Source organism: Episyrphus balteatus, chromosome 1, assembly GCF_945859705.1.
Source record: "Episyrphus balteatus chromosome 1, idEpiBalt1.1, whole genome shotgun sequence".
Classification (NCBI taxonomy): Eukaryota; Metazoa; Arthropoda; class Insecta; order Diptera; family Syrphidae; genus Episyrphus; species Episyrphus balteatus.
This window is the reverse complement of record NC_079134.1, coordinates 120,975,160-120,998,522: the sequence shown is the minus strand read 5'-3', so window position 1 is coordinate 120,998,522 and position 23,363 is coordinate 120,975,160. Positions and strand designations below refer to the sequence as shown.

Below are 23,363 nucleotides of genomic sequence, written 5' to 3'. Positions count from 1 at the left end.
GGGAAATAGAAATTTGCGATGCGGCGGTACTTAATGTTAGGTAATATTAAGGGCTGAAACTTTTACAGTATTTTTTTTTCGTCATTTCCAACAATATTTTCGGTAATGCTTTGAACAAAAAAAAAAATTTTTTTTGAATCAGTCTATTATACATACATGCAAGTTAAGTAAACCACCCAAGTGGGTGGCGTCAGGTTTTTTCGTTACGTAATTTTTTGTTTCAGTCCCCATGCCAAGGCCCGCGATCAAATCTATGCAATAGCAAGAATATATGTTTGCAACACTGTCTTTTTCATTTCTGCAACTCATATGTCGGCTATGCAAGCAGCAGGACGGAAATATGGTGCTTCTTTCATGCACTTTTTTCATACTGATAAGGACCTATAAGACTGTTCACGAACGGTTTCACTAATACGGCAGCGAGGATCTGATAGGCGAAGATAAGTTCAAAGGATATCTTTTTTTAAGGATCAGTCAGACAATGCTGATATTCCATTCTGCGGGCATAATGTTATTTAAGAACCATGCACAAACCTATTAATTTAATACTGATTTAATTTTTTTTTTAAGCATAACTTTTTTCTCCGCGCACTTATTATATTACAACTTAATTCACAAATTCATAATATTTATATTCAATTTTAGGAACTTCAAGAGGGATTGTTAAAGCATCTGCTAACTGCTCATTAGAAGGTATAAACCATCTTTGTACTGCTCCCGTATAAAATCAAAACGCACATCAATGTGTTTTGTCCTTGAGTGAAACTCTCAATTTTTCACCAACTTAAGAGCACTTTTATGGTTGATGTAAGGCGTGGGCTTATAAAATTCCATAGGAATAAACAAATCACGTAGGAGCACATCAAGCCACATTTATTCTCTGATATCCGATCCGATAAACTTCATACTACCTCAAAGAAAAGAAATGATGCAGAAGATAAATCTTTTTCATTAAATGTTATCAATTGAATCGTCAATATTAAGGAACGGACAATGAAAAAGCATCATTTTTATTATTTTGTATATGTAAAATAAAGTGATTTCCTTTCCCCAATACTTAGAAGTTTAGGATAAAAAATAATTAAACCTAATCCAAAGTTAAATAAATTAATTAAAAAGTTAAACTAAACTACTACCCACTCTAAAAATGATGGAAAATTATTCTTAGAAGTCGTAACCAGACATCTTTCCAGTTCGTTACCCATCCTCTGAAAAATTATAAACCTAGAAACATTCAAATAGCAAAAAACAGAAGAAAAAAAAACATAACCAGTCAATTTTGTGGTTTTAACCCAGACACTGAATGTTTTTTAATAAGCATTTGATTTAAGAACCCCATCACCACCAATCAAATTGTAAAAAAAAAAAAAATATAACATAATTTAATTATTTTCTCACACATAACTTAGGGGGGAAAATATAATCTTGTTCTTCTCATTATGCACATTAAAAAAATTAAAAATAAACAAGCCTCGGCAGACAAAATAAACACTTTGTCGGTTCATATCTCGGCATCCGAATTGGGCCCCCCTCTCGTCCCACATTCACCCGACGACATCCACATCATCGTGTTTCATCTCACCTGGTAATTTTATTAAGTGATTTTTTGGTATATACATTCAGCAGAGCTTAACAAGTAGTGTGGAGTTTTGGCAGAGCATGAATGAAATGAGGTTATGTGATACACAGAGATCGAAAATAATGAATAACTTTTGTTTTCATTTCGGTTAATCAATGAGAGAGGAGACACATTCTATACGGGTCTTTAACTTAATGAATTCCTTTTTTTTTGTTTGTTTTAAAACAATAACACGGTTTTATTAAGTTTTTTGTTTTTATATTATTGGTTTAACGAAGGATTAGTGCGCTATATGATTTTTATTATTAAATATTCAGTTTGGCTTGAATACATTGTGAGTGTGTGTGTGTGTGTGTGTGTGTGTGTGTGGGGTAGTTCATAGTTTATTACTATAGGAACTTTTTCCTGAAACTTGAAGATCAAAGAAAACAAAAGTATCTTTTAAAAATAATGAATGAATTTCATTATGAAAAACAGAATATTAGGTCAATATGGGGAACGTGTGGTAAGTATAGTACAACAAAAGGGGGATATGTGTTGCGATGGATATAGGAATAAAAGTCTCTAATTAATTACTAGACAATTTTAACTTATGCAGTGCAGTTTTTCCACATTCCACCCACCTGTTAGGCAAGTGTCAGCTATGATATTATGTTTTTAAACTTAATCGGATGTGTACCTTAGCTACCCATCTAACTTTGAGTAAGCTTACGTATACGTTTTACGTATAGGTACATGGCAAACTGAAATATAGACTATAATACATTTTTTTGAAATGGGTTTCGCACGAACACACGTAGATGAGGATTTGTTGACTTGGTGTGCAGGAATTGTTGTGATATCTTTTCCTTGAGATGGTTTTTCCTTTGATACCAACATTACGCATTTATGGAATATTAAAATATTTTAAGTAAGGTTTACCAAATGTGTAAAATTAATTTTATTAAAATGTCGTCTCCAGGTTATATTTGCTACTTGTACTGCATTAAAAACAGTTCTAATTGATGTAGTGTTGATCCTGATTTCTGACGTTACTTTTGGTGGTGGGTATTATTTTTGTTTAAGATTTATATACAACCTATTTTATTTTTGTGAAAACGAAAGTATTTTAATATTAGGATTTATATTTTATAAATATACTCATCATTTATACATTTTATTTGTTTTCTCTTCTTTTTCGCCTGTCGTAAGGGTGTTTTTGTGTAAAGTAAATTTTTATTGTTTTGGGGAAAAAGAGCAAGTGAGTTTTGTATTCAAAATACGTGGTAGTTGTATGGTAGTTTGATTAGTTTCAGAGTACCGAACAAAAAAAAATCATTGTGTGCTGAAAGACCGATCGAGGTAAATTGACTCATTTATTTTTTTAGTAATTTCTAGCAAAGTGAAGACCTGCATAGGTATGTATAAAAAAAAAGAGGAGCGAATGAAAAAACATTTCTTGAGATTATTTTTGGAAAAGGAAAAAGTACCTATGTGGCAATGGTGCAGTGGATGTAGGTAGTGCTTGACTGCTAACCTGGAGACGTGGGTGCGAGCCCTACCTCAGGCGTTATTCTTTTCTTTATCCCCCGCCTTGGAAGCCACCTGTGGGGTTATATGAGATAATAATCATCTTATTCTCAATTCACTGTATCAACAAAAAATTCTTTCCTATCCTAACCATGCAAAGATTCTGTGTGCAAAAATTTAGCCAGAAGAAGTTGGCATCTTTCTACCTCTATTGCCGAGCTGTCACTTTAAGCATTTTGATACAATGTTAATATTAATTTTTTTGTTTAAAAAAAAAAATTAAATTTTTAATTTTATCTGTTTATAGTTTTAGTATCAAAAAGCTAGAAATAAGAACATAGTTCTGGTGTAATTTGACCCTCTTGAGGTCGTTTTATAAAATAATTAAAAAAGGTTTAAGTACCAAGATCAATTTATTTTAGAAAAGATTTTTTTTTATAAAGTAAAAACAAAGTTTTATAAAAAGCCAATTCGTTTAGATATTTCTTTATTTTTTTATATACAGGGTGTCCCACAGTCACCGCCCCAAATGAAAACCATGGATTCCTGGGGTCATTTTAAGTCGAAAAACTTAAGTGGTAATTTTCTCGTTTTCGTCCCGTTTTCGAGTTACCACGGTTTTTATGATTTTTGCTCTCTTGTCCTTTAACTGGCCTTATCTTTGCCAAACTACGTTTGATTTGAAAGATTTTTTTTACAACCAATCAAGAATTTATTACAGTTTAAGTTTGTCTCAAAACTTTTTTTTCTGCGGACAACCGTTTCTCCACAATTTCGCATCGAACACAATTTTCTTCGTTTTTTAAGTTGTTTTTTACACTTTCATATCATTTAAGTCAAAAAAACACGTTAATGAGTATTGTTTTTTTGTGCTTTTTATTAAAGCCCAGTTAATTTTCATAAAAAAAATAAGTTTCATTTCATAAAAAAGGCTACTGAAAGTAATTAAAAAAAATAAACAAACTGAGTGAATTAAAAAAAAAAATAATTTTTAAATACAAAATTAATTTAAATGAATTTAAACTCTTTCTAAGCTTTATCTATTTGTTCTTTTCTTAACCACAACAGCTCAGAAAAAGTTTTTAATTCATTTAAATTAATTTTTTATTTAAAAATTATTTTTTTTTTTAATTCACTCAGTTTGTTTATTTTTTTTAATTACTTTCAGTAGCCTTTTTTATGAAATGAAACTTATTTTTTTTATGAAAATTAACTGGGCTTTAATAAAAAGCACAAAAAAACAATACTCATTAACGTGTTTTTTTGACTTAAATGATATGAAAGTGTAAAAAACAACTTAAAAAACGAAGAAAATTGTGTTCGATGCAAAATTGTGGATAAACGGTTGTCCGCAGAAAAAAAAGTTTTGAGACAAACTTAAACTGTAATAAATTTTTGATTGGTTGTAAAAAAAATCTTTCAAATCAAACGTAGTTTGGCAAAGATAAGGCCAGTTAAAGGACAAGAGAGCAAAAATCATAAAAACCGTGGTAACTCGAAAACGGGACGAAAACGAGAAAATTACCACTTAAGTTTTTCGACTTAAAATGACCCCAGGAATCCATGGTTTTCATTTGGGGCGGTGACTGTGGGACACCCTGTATACAGTACCTTGCCATACTATTAGCCCCAAGCGAAAAAAATACAACTTTTTGGTTCATGTTGCTCAATTTTTAAAGTTTTTGTCGAAATATCTAAAATTTGTTTTGTCTCTCTTTCAAAAAAATGTTTCAAGTTAATTGTAAATTTGAGGGTGGATGTTGTATAAATGATGAGTATATTTATAAAATATAAATCCTAATATTAAAATACTTTCGTTTTCACAAAAATAAAATAGAACTGGGTCGCACGTATTTGCTCATACCGTTCAAAGCACTTTCATGTCAGTTAACTTGTAGATTAAAAGAGCTGTTTTTACATAAATTTTAAAGACATTTGGTTAATGTAGGAGAAGATTCGACAAAGAAGGCAAAGTTTTGTTAAATTAAAATTTATTTTTTCGTTATTTGATTTTCTTGAGAAAAACTAAAAACTAGGAAGTACATGCGTGATACAAAAAAAAAAAAAATTAAAATAACTTTCAGAATTACATAAAAATCATATGTACCAAATTTGAAGAAAATCCCTCACCTGTTAAGAAATACGTACAGAATTAAGAGATCCACCTGTTAGTCTACTTGCTCCTAGACCCAACTTACCCCGGTCACCCTTACTACATACATATTGAAGTGAAAACTTCTTTAGTATCGTAGTGATTTGAAAGAAGATGAAACGAAAACGCGACACGAATTCAACTTGTTATAACTTTTTTGTTTTAATAGATAGATGAATGGAATTTGTACTGTAGATAGGTAATTAAATAAATTATAATTCTACAAAATTTCAATTAATTTCATATTCAAAATTCGGAGATAACGGTAAAAAGATGTTTTTTTCCAACACACGTTATATCTTTTGATCTAGTGCACATACAAATTTGATTTAACTTTAATACGCATGCTGATAACATAACCTTTTATTTGATATATCACACATAACGGTACGTGCTCTACAAGTTACACAATCTTAAATTGAAAAAATTGAAAAATACCTCAAAACACCTGTGGAGATCTGTTGGCGATGACCAGCTACCAGTGTAGGAAGTACCGTAATCTCAGTCTGGAAATTCGACATGGTTGACTTTAAAAAATTCTAACTTCTCTTGTAGACATCTTTGAAATAAGATTTATACATCATTATACAAGGTGAAACAATAAGCTTTCACATAGTATAAAATTTTTTATAGGTTGTCAAACAAAAAAATTGAATTAATAGCATGAGAACATAAAAATAAATGTTTTTTTTTGCTTTTTTTGATGAAATTTCATCGAGTTTAAAAAATTCTAGCTCTTTTTGTAGATGTCTCATAGACCTGATCGATATATATATTTTGAGCTTAGACACTAAGCCTATAATTTATATAGGTTGTCATATAAAAAACATGGATTTGAAGGTGATAGAATAAAAATAGGTAGATTTTTTCTATTTTTTTTTTTTTTTGCAAGAAAAATAATTTTGTAAGGCTTCACTTCTACCACGTGTGAATTGCACACATGATTTTTTTTTTTAAATTTTATCATTTGTATGATGTTTTTCTGACAATTTTTAACGCAACTTAATAAAAATGGTTTAAAAATATATGTCAAATTATACTGGCTAGAAAGAACCAAACTCAAAATTATATTGATCAGTAGTAACTATGTACTTTTTCAAATAATCAATTCAAGAAGAATAATTTTCATTTTCGAGAAGAAAGTATAATTTAAGGAAATAAATTAAAACTAGTCTTGTTTAAAAAATATGTATAAAGTTTCTTTTAATTTTCTATTTGATGTCTTCAAAATGTTTGGGTATTACCCGTAATTAGAATATGAAATATTTCATGCATTGAATAACTGTACGTAATTCAAATAGACTCTATACACACAATATCGCTCCAAATGAATTGTAAACAACAAGAAAACCGCTGCTGCCCTGGCATACAATTTGTTTTTACTGGAGATGTTCCAAATGGTAAATGTATACACAAACTATAGCCGGACAGTGCAAATATATTCCTCATAAGTGTAAATAAATTTCGTTGTGTAATTATGTAGTAGTAGGTACATGTCTTTGAAGGCTTTAAATATTTATCTATTGAGATCTTACTATTTGCAGTTCGTCTTTCTTTGAACAGATATTTTTAAAATAGCATTTTTTTTTACAATATTCATCAGACAGGACTGAATATTTTGGATTTGAACTGATTGTAATGTAATTTTTTTGAAAATGAATTCAACTTTTGTATACATCTAAATATATTGGAAAATTGCAATCTCAAACCAAATTGTCAAAGAAATTTTTGACAAATCAAAAAGAAGATTTTGAGAAAATAAAAATCAAATAGAATGTTAAACAAAGTTCAAAAAGCTTTGTACCTATTCATTCTTTAAAATTCAAGAAATGTTTAAATGAATTTGCAAAACGTCAACTATATGTCAAATTATCAACACATTTTGCCATTTTAGAGTCATTTGGATTTATACTGCACAACCCTTCCGATTTTTAAACCCCAATGTTAACATTATAATTTATTGATCTAACACTAACCTTTCATTTTTAAATGTCAAAAAAAAAAATTGGAATTACCAACTACATACAAATAAAGCCTCATTTAAGACAAACACTATAACATCATTTCAGAGAGAAAGTTATAAACAAACCTTAATTCATATCATAATATTGGCCAACCTATTTGCACGTTCTTCAATTATTAGTTTGTTAGTTTATTCTCGGACACAATCAGTTTGGCAAGATATCAAATAATTTACCAAAAAAAAAAAAACATAAAAAAAACTTTTGTAATAAATGTGAAAGGCAAATCCTTATAATAATAAAGTTTCATAATTTCCTTGCCAAAAAATGACAACAGAACAAATTTTACGTTTTTGGAGAAAGTATAGATATTTCGCCCAAATCACTTGCATTAAAAATGCATCAAACTTAAAAGGGTTAAAAGGAGTCGTAAAAAGAAAAAAAAACATCTATAGTCACATAATAGTGGTGTTGTAGATATAATGTTAAAAAATTCATGAGTCAAATGAATCTTAACCTTAAGGGTGAAAGTATTAACCTAATGTGTTTTGATTTTATACAGGTGCATAGAGGAACATATATGGGGTTGGGTACATTAGTGATTTATAAGGCAAACAGTTTTACGGCATAAATCAATTATCTGGTTAAATGACTGAAAGTCATAGAAGATTTTGTGGGTTAAAGTTGTGTGGCTATTATATGTAGTTGTTTTTCAGAAACAATGCAATATCTGAAAATGGTATCATGTTTGAAAAATTGCAGTTTTAGCTTATAAATATCTCACATTGTGACCCACAGAATGAAGTATTTATGAACTGAGTGAGCCATAAAAGAAATTTACTATTGCATTTGGATTTTAAGATTTTTCACAACTATTCGACAAGGTTTGGGATCGATTTGACTAAAGTACCTCTCTAGGCAGTTCTTTATCATACCGACTTTTGAGAGAACGGTAAAATATACATAATGCTTTTCTTAAGGAAGTGTGTGTTTATCATAAATGTATTTTAATGTTAAGGTTTTACCCCCAAAAACAACCAAAAAAAAAATCCAAGTTTTTGTTTCCAGTTTAAATTAACAAAGTGCAGGCGTACTGTAAGACATGGGACCTTCACATTAATGTACGAAATACGAGGGTGATGGAAAATTTGATTGATGACTCTTGGGGTTTTTTCTAAGAAAAAAATTGATCTACAAAAACGCTTTATCAGTAAAATTGATAACAACTAAATTATTTGTACGGTTTTTATTCATCGACACGGTAAAAGCTTGTAATTAATACTGGAATCAAATATTTTAACTATTAATTTCAATGAAAACATTTTTCTTCAAAGACCAATTTTTAATCAAACAAAAGAGCCCGAGGAATGGACCCACATGGTTTATTAAAAGCGATTATCAATAGAGTTTTATTACTGGTATCGCCAGCATAAAGGTCTTTAAATTAAATAAAAATTATAAGGGATCAGGTTCTGTAATTCAAGAAGTTGAATCTTTTAACAAACTTAAAATATGAATGTTTGGAAACAAGGTAAGCATTTTTCATAACCTAAAACCAATTTTTGTACAGATTTCATTAAATAAGGGTTTAACTTTTGGGAAACATTTAATTTGTTCACATAATATTGTGTAATAGTATAACTTTGTATAATTTATCTCCTTACCAGTGCAGAAAAAATAATATTTTTAAGTTTTATTTATACTTAGATTCAACATATCACTTTTTTATCTATAAAGTAATATAACTTTTAAACACAGCATGTAGTAGGTAGAGTTGCCTAATTCCGGCCCTCTCCAGTAGCCGGCCACCTTTCAGAAAAATCGATATAACTAGTGATTTCGTAAGATATATTCCAAATTTTTGCTCTTATGCTGTTCTTTTAAATGTCTCTCCTAAAACTACAATATTCTTATTATTCTTGTTATTCAGTTTTCTTAGAAAAAATAACTTTTTGTGAAGTGATCCCATCGGGCACGGTTTTTTTGTAATTTTACTGCCAAAACCTACTATCGTAATTAGTGTTTTGTGAAAACAATTTCAGAGCTAATGCTTTTAAATGTTGTTTTTCTTATTAAATATATATTGTTCTTCAAATAAAATAGGTTTTAAATAGGAAAAAGATGTGAATTTTGGTAATTTTAAGAGGGGCCGGAGATAGAACACAAAAAAAGCTTTGAAATTCAAGAGTTTCCTGTATTCGGCCCCCTTTTATTGATAAAAGTTTAAAAAATGGGGAAAAATAAATACAATTTTAAATCATTTGATGTTATAACTTATTAACAATCAAAATTGTTTCTAAATTCTTAAAACGCAAAAATTTAAATTAAAAACATTCAATTTTTTTTAAGCTTGACCTAATAAAGTCAGTGGCCGGAAATGAGACACTAGATGGCCGAAAATAGGAAACAAAGGCGAGAATCGGGCTTTTTTATACAAAAACTTAAATAAAATATTTTTGGGAACCATTATTAAGTTTTTTTTTAACCATACCGAAAAATTAAGAAATAAAGTTCATTTTATTTCAAGAATTATTCGAAAATGTTGATATTTGACGTTTCTGTGCTTTATTTTATGAGACAGAATCCTTAAGGGGCCGGCTACTAGCAACTCTACCCTAGATAGCTTCTGTTCTCTAACAACAACAAAAAAAAGTTCTTACTTTAACACTGTTGCTTAATTATAATAAAATTTAATTTAATCTTTGAGCTAAAAATGTTGACCTTTTGACAGCTGCTGTTAGTCACTTGGGAGTGCTAATCAATGAAGGATGTTGATTTTTTATGTTTCCATCAGTATAAAATTTCTTGTTTTGTCCTCCTAAATTTACTGAGGCGTTTAAAAATGTTGATATTTTTCAATGGCTTAGATATTAATTTTTAAAGGCTTTTCTATACATATGTATGTGAGAAGTCATCAAAAGGTTCGATTATAACTATTGAGTTCTGAGGCTGGCCATGAAGACTTTTCCTTTGATAAGCCGTGCAGTGAATAGTTTGCTGAAACCCCTAATCCTTTTTTAGGGAATACAAAGGCTCATATGCAAAAAGAATGAGCTTAAGCTCTATCTCACTTTTCAGTATCTAAGTATATTTCAAGAAAATATACTGATAATCATTTTTATCAAAAAACAAAACCGACTTCAATGGATCATGGGTTTTATGGTATTTCTCATAGTTTCTATAGCTATATCTGGACGAAATTGAAATTGGATCACACTGCAGGCACCAGCTTTCCAATACAAAAAGAATTTTCAAAATTAGTTCACTCAGTCCAAAGTTATGAGGTCACAAACATAAAAAAAAAATTGTTTTAAATACAGACGAATTGAATACCTCCTCCTTTTTGGAAGTCGGTAAAAAATTTTATTGTATACGAGCCAAATTTTTTTTAATTCCTACGAAAGTCCAACGAAAGAGCATAATTGTCTGCGCTTTTTAATTTTTTCTACGACTCCTCGTTAAGAAAATATTAAAATAAAACCTTTTCCTTATATTGATCAAAATAAAAATACAAAATTGTCTTGCTTCGCCAAATGAATCCTTTAAAAAAAAATCCATCAGAATTCCTTTATCCACCAGGAGCTTTTGTTTGTGAAATGTTCAGTGCAAACGTTTTGAAACAAAAAAATTAACTTTGTTAATTTCTATGTTTTTAACATTTTTTTATACACAATCATAAAGCAAGCCAAATTGCGATACAAAAATTTAGTTTCAGATTCATGAATTATATCTATTGGCATGAAGTAATGTTTTTATGCAATTTAGTTTTATTTTTGCACTTCCATTAAACTCATTTTAGTTTTACTTTCTTTTCCACTGAAGTTTAAAGTGGCCTCGACAAAAACAATATATGGTTACGTTACAGAATGAGGTATTTAAACAAATGCACCCAACAATTTTGAAGCATTAAAGTAATAATATGCATGCAAAAAAAAATGTAATGTTTTTTTTGTTTTATTTAACACACATCTATTCCATTCCATTCTATTCTCATCTCATTTTAATGGCCCATTAAAATGAGATGCTATAGTAAACAATGTAATTATGTATTTATGTATTATAATTAGATCCTACACAATTGCCCCATGCGCTAAATCACAATTGCATTCTTGGCAATCTATTAATTAATCACGACCATTAGTACAGGAAAGTTAGTAAAAAAACAGGCATTTTGTGGAACGAAATACAGGACGGCTGAATTTTTCAAATCTGAAAAAGGGGTATTAGAAAAGCTTAAGTCCTGGTTTTCGGGACGCCACCCCCCTGGCGAAATCCGCCATTTTGGAAAACGCGAATCACTCTATATCTCCAAAACTATGAGTCCTATAGAAATGGTTGTCAGACCCAAGTTCTTGGAAATTTAATTATCTTTTTCTTTGTAGTACATTATTTTTCTCAGCGGGCAATAGTTTTGAGGTTATGTTGTTTTAATTTATTTTTTTTCGGTTTTCTTAAGATTATAACAATCCCGGTATCAGTTACATAATTTTTTAAACAGTAAAAGTTATAGACCATCAAATTTCCAATAATTTGGTATATTTTTGAAAGTCATGCGATGTATAAATCGAAAGTTATTGATCTGAAAACTATAATATTAGTGCAGGAAAGTTAGTAAAAAAAACAGGCATTTTGTGGAACGATGTACAGGACGGCTGATTTTTTCAAATCTGAAAGAAGGATAGTAAAAAAACGAAAGTCCTGGTTTTCGGGTCACCAACCACCTGGTGAAATCCGCCATTTTTAAAAACGATAATTGGTCTATATCTACTACACTATTGGCTTGACCGAATAAGTTACTGAACCAAAATTGTAGGTAATATAAATATCTTTTCTTGTGCATGCACTGTTTTTCAGCGAGGATATCACTTTTTAGGTTATGTTGTTTAATTTTTTATTTTTTTCTGTTTTTTTTTCTTTAATTTTTCTCAGTAGAAGATAGAAACAGATAGAAACATAATTTTTTAGCATCATAAAAGTATGATGTTTGACTTAAAACAAAATATGTGTACCTCAATATTGTAAGTTTTACCATTACCCACCTTAATAACTCCCCCTCTTATCATATTTTTCTTGTTTTTACATTAGGTACCCGATTTAGCCTTTTTTTCATACCTTATGCAAAAACATATTAGTATATTTTTTGAAAATATTGAGAGGGATTGCTCTTTAAGTTCCGTATCTTTGTTTTGAAAAGTCATATAATCTTCAAAAGTATCCCAAATTAATGTAAATTTGATGTTCTACAACTTTAATGATGCTACAAAATTATGTTTCTATCATAGAGACTGAGAAAAATTAAAAAAACAGAAAAAATAAAAAATAAAACAACATAACCTAAAAAGTGTTGTCCTCGCTGAAAAACAGTGCATGCACAAGAAAAGATATTTATGTATATTACCTACAATTTTGGTTCAGTAACTTATTCGATCAAGCCAATAGTTTGGGAGATATAGACCAATTCGCGTTTTAAAAAATGGCGGATTTTGCCAGGGGGTTGGTGTCCCGAAAACCAGGACTTAAGCTTTTCTAATACCCTTCTTTCAGGTTTGAAAAAATCAGCCTCCCTTTAATTCGTTCCACAAAATGCCTGATTTCTTTACTAACTTTCCTGTACTTAGACTATAGTTTTCAATTCAATAACTTTCGACTCATACATCGCATGACTTTTGAAAATATACCAAATTATTGGAAATTTGATGGTCTATAACTTTTACTGTTTAAAAAATTATGTAGCTAGTACTGGGATTGTTATAATCTTAAGAAAACCGAAAAAAAATAAATTAAAACAACATAACCTCAAAACTATTGCCCGCTGAGAAAAATAATGTACTACAAAGAAAAAGATAATTAAATTTCCAAGAACTTTGGTCTGACAACCATTTCAATAGGACCCATAGTTTTGGAGATATAGAGTGATTCGCGTTTTCCAAAATGGCGGATTTCGCCAGGGGGGTGGCGTCCCGAAAACCAGGACTTAAGCTTTTCTAATACCCCTTTTTCAGATTTGAAAAATTCAGCCGTCCTGTATTTCGTTCCACGAAAAAGTCTATCTTTCCTGTACTACATAGCAAATATCTAGATATTTCATTCACAAGGGAGATACCAGTGTATAGATTTCTATCAACAAAACATCATTAATAGCTAAGGAACGATTATATAGGTAGACAGGAATTATACAAATTTATTGTTATAATCAAGTCTCATGCAGGATAATACCTAAATAAGAATATAATCTTGTCAGTAAACCGAAAAATCATTTAACTGGATTAGAAATGTGTTCAAGTGAAATTGACGGATCATTCAAAATAAATGATGTATTAAATTCAGTGATGTGGAGTCGGCTTCATTTCTATTCGAGAAAAAACAATGCGTGGAATGAATCACACGGCTAAGTAAGTTTTGTTATGGAAGATACACAACAATAGGAAATAAAAGAAGGAACATTGAGCGCAACATTTTTTTTTACACATCAATTGTGCTAATTTTATGTTCTACTGGACTTGGCTTGTTAAACTTTAATGAAATTTGCAATCAGATGAAAAAAGCATCACTTTAATTTTCTATGAGGAAGACACGATGAGTATTAAATGATGAACTTCGGTACGAGAGTATGCATTTGAAACTTGGAAATATTTTATATTCTAAGAGCTCAAAAACTTGACTTTATCAAGGAAAAGTTTAACGATCGATTTGACCGATCCTATGAATCCTGCCGGGGGCAATATGTCAAAATTGTGTTGTCAACTCTTAATTTGGAAAAAAAATACCATACAATGACATCAAAGGAAGAGTATTAAACCAGAAGAACGGAGGAACCACTGCTTAGGCCAAAAGTTGTCGGAAGAAGTCTAGGAAAAAAAACTTACTTCCCATAAAATTTTATAAAAAAAATAATATGAAATTTAAATTTAAAATTACAAAAACAAAATAGTTTTAACCTCCTTGCTTTATTAAATGCTTATTTTGCCAGTCAAATTTTTTTGGTTTGATGATTATTTAGAAAGAGCGAGTTAATACAGAACATTTTCATCATTTTTTTTTTCTGCGAGCTGTGTCAACAAGAATGTGAATAGATAAAAAAGGCTGAAATAAATAGACTACATTAGGCTAACCAACAAATGCCAGGTTCGAGATCGAAAGGAAGTTCGAGTCTCCACTTCAGAAACGAAGTCTGAGCAAATGTGAGAGCTCTGAATTTGAACGACGGAAAACATGAAAAGTAGCTAATTAAAGTCAAATAGATGGAATATTCAAAGGAAGCACTATAAAGAACTTAGCACACCCATCACCAAGCACTATCATACAATTAAGAGTGAACTTCACTTCTCTATCATGCAACACAATAACCCAAAAAAAGATTACCAACCCCATAGATTAATAATAACATAAAATGATCACAACACCTTAACACACTACATAATCAAAAGAAATTTCATTTAAATATATTTCAACTTATATTTGGATGCATTTCAACAATTTTCATATTTAAATAAATGAAATTTCTTTTACTTGTGAACTCAATTTAAGGCTTTAATTATTTTATGTTTTTATAAAAGAAATACCGTTTTCATAATGTTTTGAAGGTACATATTGTGTGGGCTTTACAAGGCAAAAAATCAGTTTTACTAATTTTTTGTCTATATCTCATGATTTTTTTTATTTGTGAATTAAGCATGTATTTTGCAAAAAAAATCGGGATTTGACGGGATTTTAAAATGCGGGATTTCAGAAAACGGGATTTAAAAAAGCGGTATTTTAGTAAACGGGATTTTGAACCTTTTTTTCGGGATTTTCGAAAAACGGGATTTTAAAAATCGGGATTCCGATACGCTCCCGAGCAAAAAGTTGAGAATTCTTCAACTTGCGCTTCAAGCTACAGCCACAGCTTCACCATTGTATTCAGTGGGTAAATACAACTTTCAAATCCGAAGACTATAGCTGATATCATTCAGCAATTCCTAGCGAAAATTCATCAGCAAGAGCAACGGCTATTGACTTTGTTTTGAAAAGCAGAAATCATTCACAAAAAAATCATACACACTTCTAACTCTCCAATAAATCTACACCACCAAAATATTGGAAGATGTGATTCTTAAAGAGGTTTGAAATCAAAAACTTTATTTTCTCTGACATGAAGTTACGCGCCTTCCATTGCTCTGATGAACCTTCTAGCTAGTACACATTAAAAAGAAGGCGCAGCGTTAAATCAATGCATCACTGAGATCTGGCATAGTTAGAATCAATGATTGAAGGAAGGTCCGGACTAGGTCAACAATTTAAGATCTGGAACTTCAAGCATCCCGCTTTTTGAAGTTTGACTAAACATTCTAGTTTAACGCTTTTTGTAAAGCATTTGTCAATTTTCCCAGACTGATTTCTTTAGATATTACGTATCCTTCAAATCATTTCATACAAAACCTCAACTCTCCAAATACGACCACTACCTTCATAACCTTCCATACACACCCTTGTGTTTGCGTTAAATACACTTTTATATTAATGAGGTACTAAAATAATTTCCATGTTTAGTTGGATAACCACACAACGCACAGAAGACTCAAAGCAATTTACAATTTCGTTTTAATTTTTTCTTGATTAAATAATCAGTGAGTGAAAATTGACATTAAAAATTAATTTTTTATGATTCCCTAACGTCACTATTTTTGGTTCTCATTCGTATAAATGCCAAAACAAAAACACCAGGCATTACCGCATTAAACGAAAAAGTGTATTTTTTTATTTTATTTTTCTTCATAAAAATAAAACTCCCTTGTGGTTGCCAATGCCCATTGTCAAATATTTGCTTTTGCTTTTTACCAAAGGATTTAGTTTTGTTGTTGTTGTTTTTTTTTTGTTTTTTTTGTTTTGTTTTTTGTTATCCTGTAAGCACTCCTAAGCGTTTTTTATATACCTCTATATACTTTATATACATATTTTATTGCAGAAAAGTCTCGTTTACCTGAGGGTCCCAAAGGTGAAAGCACTTTATGAAAATAATTTAATCGCACCTGAAAAGGTTTTTGAACGGGGAAGTTTAATTGTTGTGTCAAGGATTGTAAGTAGTCTGGGGAAATGTTTGCTTTTGTTAAATGAATTCTCTTACCTGCTAATACGCGGTTTAATTTATATTGTAGTTTCGAGTAATAGTTTTGCATATTATACGAGTATGTGATTTAAACAAGTATAGTAGAAAACTGAGAGTTTAAAATTATGAAAAACTCTTTAAATGAAAAAAGAACTGAGTTACCAGTGAGGTATAAGGTTGTATGGTTAACATATGTGGTTATAAACTAATGGATATAGTTCCTCTATAATGCAGTAATTCCTTTGAAAAATAAAATTGTTATTAATATCACGAAACTTGCTGTGAACGTTATATTTACTAGGAGAACATTGTTTTTTTTGTAGAGAAGAAAAGGTTCTCGTAATCCTTATAAAACTAAACACTTTTTTCCGGTATAGACCTTTTTGATCATATTTATCATTTAGGATCTTCTCCCCTCTTCAGTCCTTCTACATTTTTTCTTCATTCTTTTTAGTTTTTGTTTTTAAATAGATACATTTTTTAATAATGACAATGAAATAGATATTAAATATTGTCTTTATACCGTGGTTTTGACATCGAAGTTTATGTTTTTAGAAGCGAAGTGAGTGAAATTCAAATTTCAATAAAAAGTTAGGCTACGGCCGCGTCCTGAGCTGCAGAATTCTGAGCGTCAATTTGAGCAACGAGGTGGCCCCGTCCTGAGCGGCAATCCTGAACGACAAAACACTATAAATGCTAAAAATTCGATGAATATTCAGCTCACACGATGGAGACCGAGGTTCGATTCTTATAAGTGTTATTTTTATTTTTTTATTATTTAAGTAAAGTAGGTATGCCGTATCATAGTAAATATAGTTCAACACCTTAAACCAAGTTTTCAAAAGAATCCAATGGCTTGTTTTCGAAAATATGATTTTTCAAAAAACAAGTTTCAACATTTTTTCAAAAATCCAAAATTTTTAATTTTATTTTTTCTTCAAAATTTTATTTTTGATTTTGTTAAAGTTACATACATGCTTTTGTGTAAAAAAAAATTTATAAAATCTAATAACGGTTCTATAACAGGTAATAATAAATAGTAGTAATAAATTTCGAAAAAAAACTTTTTATGTTAAAAGATAGACCGTGTCCCAAAACTCACACTTAAATTTTTTTTGTGAAATATCAAGTTTAAGGGGAATCGATCCATTTGTTTAGACTGTAGCTTCTTAAACAGACAGAGATTCGAGTCACGCTGGAGTCCTAATTTCGATTCCTGTCGGTGCCCAATGCCCATTTATTTTTTTAATTTTAATGAATATATAATATATATATTAAAATATTTTTTCTTCACAATAAACAAGGCCACAAACTAAAATGTTAATTTACTATAATTTTATATATGTTAATTTATAATAAAGTTTGCCGATCAAGATTTCAATAAAATTATAACAGACCACTCAGCTGCTCAGTGTCTAAGTGGCTCAGATGCTCAGGACGTGGCTATACCCTTATACAAAATACAAATTCGATTTCCCTTAGTTTAAAGGTAGGTATGGCGCGGTTAATATGGCTTCCATATGATGTTTCATATGTTTATCAATGCAATTACGGTATCATTTTTAGATTGCTCATAGTTTTAATTTTGGGCTATTGATCTGACCCAAATATGATTATTTTAGCGCGATCAACTAATCACCGAATTGGTGTTTGATTGATTGCTAAAGGACTTTTGTTTAGGCTCTCCGACGCGACGATTAGTACGTTTTTTTTTTTTAAATATTCCTACCGGAAATTTAAAATCTCAACCTTAAACCTTTATTGCATAAATTTATTTTCAGCTCTTAAGATTGTAAAAAAAGTTGGATTGAATAATTTCGTTAAAGAGAACATACATACCACAATAATTTATCTTGTCTTAATTAATTTCCCACGCACTAAGATTTGGAAAATACCCAGTACACATATATTTTTATATCTTAACGTCACACACACACATACGCACCCTTGCAATGTATCTAAAAATCTTATCGGCATATGAAAAGTAATTACAAAATGTTTTTTTTTTGTTAATTTTGTTCATCAACTGTAAACTTGTCTAAATTAACTTTGTTGGATTAAAATCGGTCCCTCTCTTAGGCCTATCATTTGTCAAATTGTATTTTTTTTTTCAAGCCAACATATATAATTTAAAATATAATAAGGTAAGTCCGTATATCTCCTGAAAAAAAAAAAATAATGTTGCGACTCATGTGTGTAAGTAAAAGCCTTTAAATGACATTAATTAATTAAACCAACATTAAATGTGTAGTAGGTATGTATGTATGGAGAATAAATAAAATACGAGGCACAGCAGCAGAAACTAGGCGCAGTATCCGTTTCGTTTTCAGTTGATATCACTTAGTTAAATTAATAGCATTACTTTTTAAATTAGTACGAAATCAGGAATGATGGCATACAGCAGCAACTAAATAGATTTCTGCCCTCCATGAGTTTCATGTGAAACACCCATAATAATAACCACCACTGACATTGGTCACGAAAGCTTAATAAAACTTGTTTCATAATCTGACATTGTAATATTTAAAGGTCTCAAGTCCCAAACAACTATAAATCCGTTTAAATCTAAGGCAAACCAACCAAAAGGGCGGATGAATTGACTAATGAACTTAGCTAACTTTGAAAAATTAAAGGACTTATTAAATACAAAAGTTGTATTTATTAAAAAGGTTTGAACGACATTTTTGGAAACATTTAATTATTTTTTTAAGGGGCTTAAAAAGAAGCGTTTGAAAGGTGAAAGGCAATGATGAGACAAAACGACAAATTATAATGACCTTCATCTGGAAGTGAAAATTAAAAATTTCGGTAAATTTTACTATTAGGCGCGTATAGTTTTCATTAGCGGGAGTAATGCCCTAGAAAATTTACATTTTTTATACATCGATTGTAAAATTGGGGGAGAATCGGAAAAGTAATTAAAAATGGACTCAAATAAATAAAAATGAAAACACTATGGGGTGTATTTGTACACACAATTTAAGCTCTTGCTAGCTGCTAAAATATTAAAATCCACAAATATTATGCTTGTCTGGATAAAAAACATTAAAATTATAATATTATTGGTACTTTTAGATCTATTATTTCTGTATTGAATTATTTTTTTTTTTTATTATTTACTTATTGCAATTGAAAAGCAATATTCTTGGATGTATGGTCATTAAAACTCTAGAATAACATCTTTTAATTTAGGTTTATTCTCGAAATTAATTTGATGACAAAAATGCTAGGAAAATGGCTCATAAATACAGTATTTCTTTATTTAAAACATAAGCATTTTGCATGAGTTTGGTTTGCGATGCAAAGAAGTACTGCATTTATTGAAATTTGTTCGTGATGCAAAGTAATACTGTATTTAGGGGTACAGTTTTCTGTTTCTTATAAAAAAAAATGGGTTATTTATATTGTTCTGCCTTTGGAAAAACGGGAGGCTAAGCTTACGTAGTATATTACCAACATGCCCCAGGTTCAAGATTATCTGCAACGAATTATGATACTAAACTGTTAGTTAGTTTCTGATTTGTAGTTTAAAAACCTTTTCAAGGAAGTCAGAAATTATAAAAGTGACTGGTTATCTTTTTCTTCTCTAATCGGCAAAACTATGATCTTAATTTCGAGGCTATAATAACTCTTCAACGTTCCCAAAACTGATTCCAAAGATCAACGGTAAGCGTCCGTGTTTTTAACTGTTCCATTTCTAAGGGCAAATGAATGCTAGTGTTTTACATTTGCTTGTACCAGAAATTTTAAGCCTACCCATATTTTAAAGCTGCCTGATTGCATACTCACATTTTGCTTATACCTCCACTCCCAAAATTGACTGTGGGCTCTGTTAGAACGACCACTCCAGTAATTCAAATTTACTTTTACTTATGCACCTCACTCCTTCAAAATTTTAATTTTTATGAAAACTCTATGAAAAATAAAATCAAGCTCTTTTAGGTCCATTTTCTTCACTCGAAGTTGAACAAAACTTGAGAATTTTTATATTAAAAATTCTCAAGTTATGTTCAACTCCGAGTGAAGAAAATGGACCTAAGTTTGTGATGAAAATTAAATATTCCATGGTAAATATAATTAAATATTTTTTTATTTTTGGTTCTCATACTATGAATGAAATCTATATGCATACATTTTCTATGTGGTACAATAATACGATTTGAAAAGTGTTCTTTATCATTAAAAAAAAAACACCCTTTAACCCGAAATATTTTGATTGACATATTTTAATATTTTTTTTTCTATGGTATATGAAACGTCCATACAAAATTTTATCAGTCTACCACTTATTTTCAAAGAACAATTGGTAATATTCTGATACTTGTTCTTTAAGTAAAAGACTATTCATAAAAGTCCAATAACTTTTTACATGATCGAGACATTTTGGTATTAATTTTATTCGATAGGGCGTTAAAAAAATACCTCGAAATCATGTATCATATCAATAAAAATGTTTCATTACCCATACTACGATATGCAACAATGCGAGTGCAACACAGAAAAACTCTTGTAGCTACCCTTCCGGATGGAATACAAGGTAGCCCAATATCGCAAAATAACTCTTATATTGAGTAATACAATCGATGTCAATTTCATGCTTTTATCACAAAGTGCACGATTGAGCTGTTTTTTAATGCTAAGCCGCCTCACTATAGGTTATAAATAAAAAAAATAATCCAACATCAAATTAAATAAGATGTTTATTGTACAAGAAAATGTGATCGAATAAAATTAAAAACTAAAAAATATCGAGCTTCAAAATTGTTCGATACTTATCGAGGAATTCAGAGTCGTCAATCAAGTAAAATTTTTTCTCAAGCACAAGTCTGAGATGAATTTTGTGAGTGTTTGCACAAGTATTTACTTCAAAACTTCGTCATTTGGTATTTAAAGTTAAAATTAAAGAAACCCTTAGGTTTTCTTAACGTAACGAGTAGTTGAAGTGGGCCAAACGCAAGAGCAAATGTACACTTGAGTAAAATTTGTACTTGAGTGAAGACTAGGGGCCATTTTTTTCACTATCGCTGAACTTGAAGCAAACTCTCGAGTTTGCCAACTTGAGAGTTGACTTTAACTCGAGAGTTCAAACGCAAGTTGTAATTTGTTTTATTCACTAATTATTTTCTCAACTCACCAGTTGAAGATCTAAAGTTGGTCAACTTCAAGTTTGAAAAATATCCCTGGGGTATTTATGAAATATGAAACAAAAACTGTCAATTATTTAAATTTAAATTTGAATCTGTCATATCCATAGCATATTTGTATTCTTTTTTGTGTTTAATTTTTCGATTTTTGTTTGCTTTTTCGATTTTTGTTTGCTTTTTCGATTTTTGTTTGCTTTGGAATATTAATTCGTTGACACAATAACTGCCAACAAAATTTTGACAGAAAAATTTTTAAAAAATCTAAAGCAAACTCTCAAGTAGTTTGGTCAGCAAACTTCTACTTTTTAGGGCAGTTGAGAAAACTGGAAGTTGATCAACTCTCGAGTTTAAAAGAAAGTTGAAAACGTCAACTTGGAGTGAATAAAACCGAAATCCGAAGTTGAGGATAAAAATTCTCAAGTTATGTTCAACTCCGAGTGAAAAAAATGGCCCTAAGAGCCCCCGCACACTACAGACTTTCTATCGGCCGATAGTTTAGTGTGTGCACATGCAGCCGACTAAATAGTCGGCTAGGTAGGAAAAATTTTAGTTTGAAGGCAATTGTGAAGCAAAACAAACTTTTTTGCTGATACCTATATTGTTTTGAATTCCAGGTTCAAGAATTTGAAACCGCAACGTAATGAGCTTTGCATTTTACATTAATTACGATGGGAAAGTTTTTTCATGTTTTTTTTTTTTTTCTGTCGACGAAGATTCGAAAGAGTTTGGTTGTTATGATAATTGCCTACTATTTAGTTTTGCGAAGCCAATATCAAAGTAGAACGATAGTCAATTGGTAAATGTTGAGAAATTCTAACTAGACCAATTGAACTTTACTTCAAGACTTCTCGTTACCCATTAATTAATCCAGAATAAGGTAGTTCCGACATAGAAAAAGGATTGGGTCTATGCGGGAAACAAGAACTTTAAGTATATTAATTTCATAAACTTTTTATGTGAATTTTCATCAATAACCTTCAAATCTTTAAATTGATTTGCAAGTATAAATAATTTTCAATAAACTGAAACATATGTTTTGCCACTACTTACCACCTCTCTTTTTTCTTCAGTTTTTAGGACTTCGAAAAACCAAACACATTCAGCAGCATTATCATTGCTTTGGATAGCTTCATTCCACAAGCAAGATTTTATCAAGACGATATTTTCTTCATCGACGGTTTTTGAATCGCCGTGTTGGGTTTGAGCATCCCGCAAAAGTAAATCACTCGAAGACATTTTCTTTAATGTTTTGAAAAACTTTCTGCTTTTACTGACAACCGGTTGTGCAAAAATGTTGGATCGCTATGAATTAAGGCAATGAGTTGAATTGAAAAACAAAGAAAATTTAATTTATTTTCATTTAAAATTGATCAATCAATAAAAATATTTTCTTCGATATGAAAAAAAAAAAAAATCAAAACAAACTTTTTGCACGTGTTTGTATTGAAAGTAAACAAAGAGATTGAGGTGATTTTTTCTTTGCAATTAACACAGATTTGCAAATGTTAATTGAGTTTAATTAATCATACATACAATATAATAAAATGCAAGCTTAAATAATTGCATTTGTTGATTAAATTAATCAATTTTTTTAATGAAAAATGAGAAGGAAAAAACAGTGAAAAACAAAGCAGCGCGGCACTTTTTTCCTTGGAAATGTCAAATGACTAGGGTTGTTCATTGATTTGTGTAGTACCTCGCTTTGGAACTGTTTGATGTGGTTGTTCAATGAGAAGTTTTGTTTTTGAAATTCTTATCGAAAGTTGTCTAATTAGATTTTTTTAGTTAGGTATTTCTTTTGGAAATTCTTATAGGAAGTTGACTATTTATAGTTTTTTCTATCAAATTCAAAAAGTGACAATTTTCAAACTCATTTTGTGACAGTTTTTCCAACCACAAAATTAAAAATTATGATGCAGAAAGCTTATTTTTC

At 30.1% G+C, this 23,363-nt stretch overlaps 1 protein-coding gene across 2 annotated transcripts in view; it reads right to left on the bottom strand.

Annotated features, from left to right (window-relative positions):
- LOC129907405 (pseudouridylate synthase RPUSD2-like) overlaps positions 1 to 23,092 on the bottom strand; it is a 133,169-nt gene extending 110,077 nt beyond the window's left edge. The window contains exons 1-2 of one of the 2 annotated variants that reach the window (XM_055983586.1): positions 22,964 to 23,092; positions 22,484 to 22,732 (exon numbers count right to left, since the gene is read on the bottom strand). In XM_055983586.1, the coding sequence (XP_055839561.1) occupies positions 22,484 to 22,732; positions 22,964 to 22,996 (282 nt within the window). In that variant the 5' untranslated portion in view covers positions 22,997 to 23,092. Of the gene's footprint in view, positions 1 to 22,483; positions 22,839 to 22,963 lie in introns of those variants that run through there. The other variant, XM_055983587.1, reaches the window with a different exon arrangement.
- Between the last annotated feature and the right edge of the window lie 271 nt (positions 23,093 to 23,363).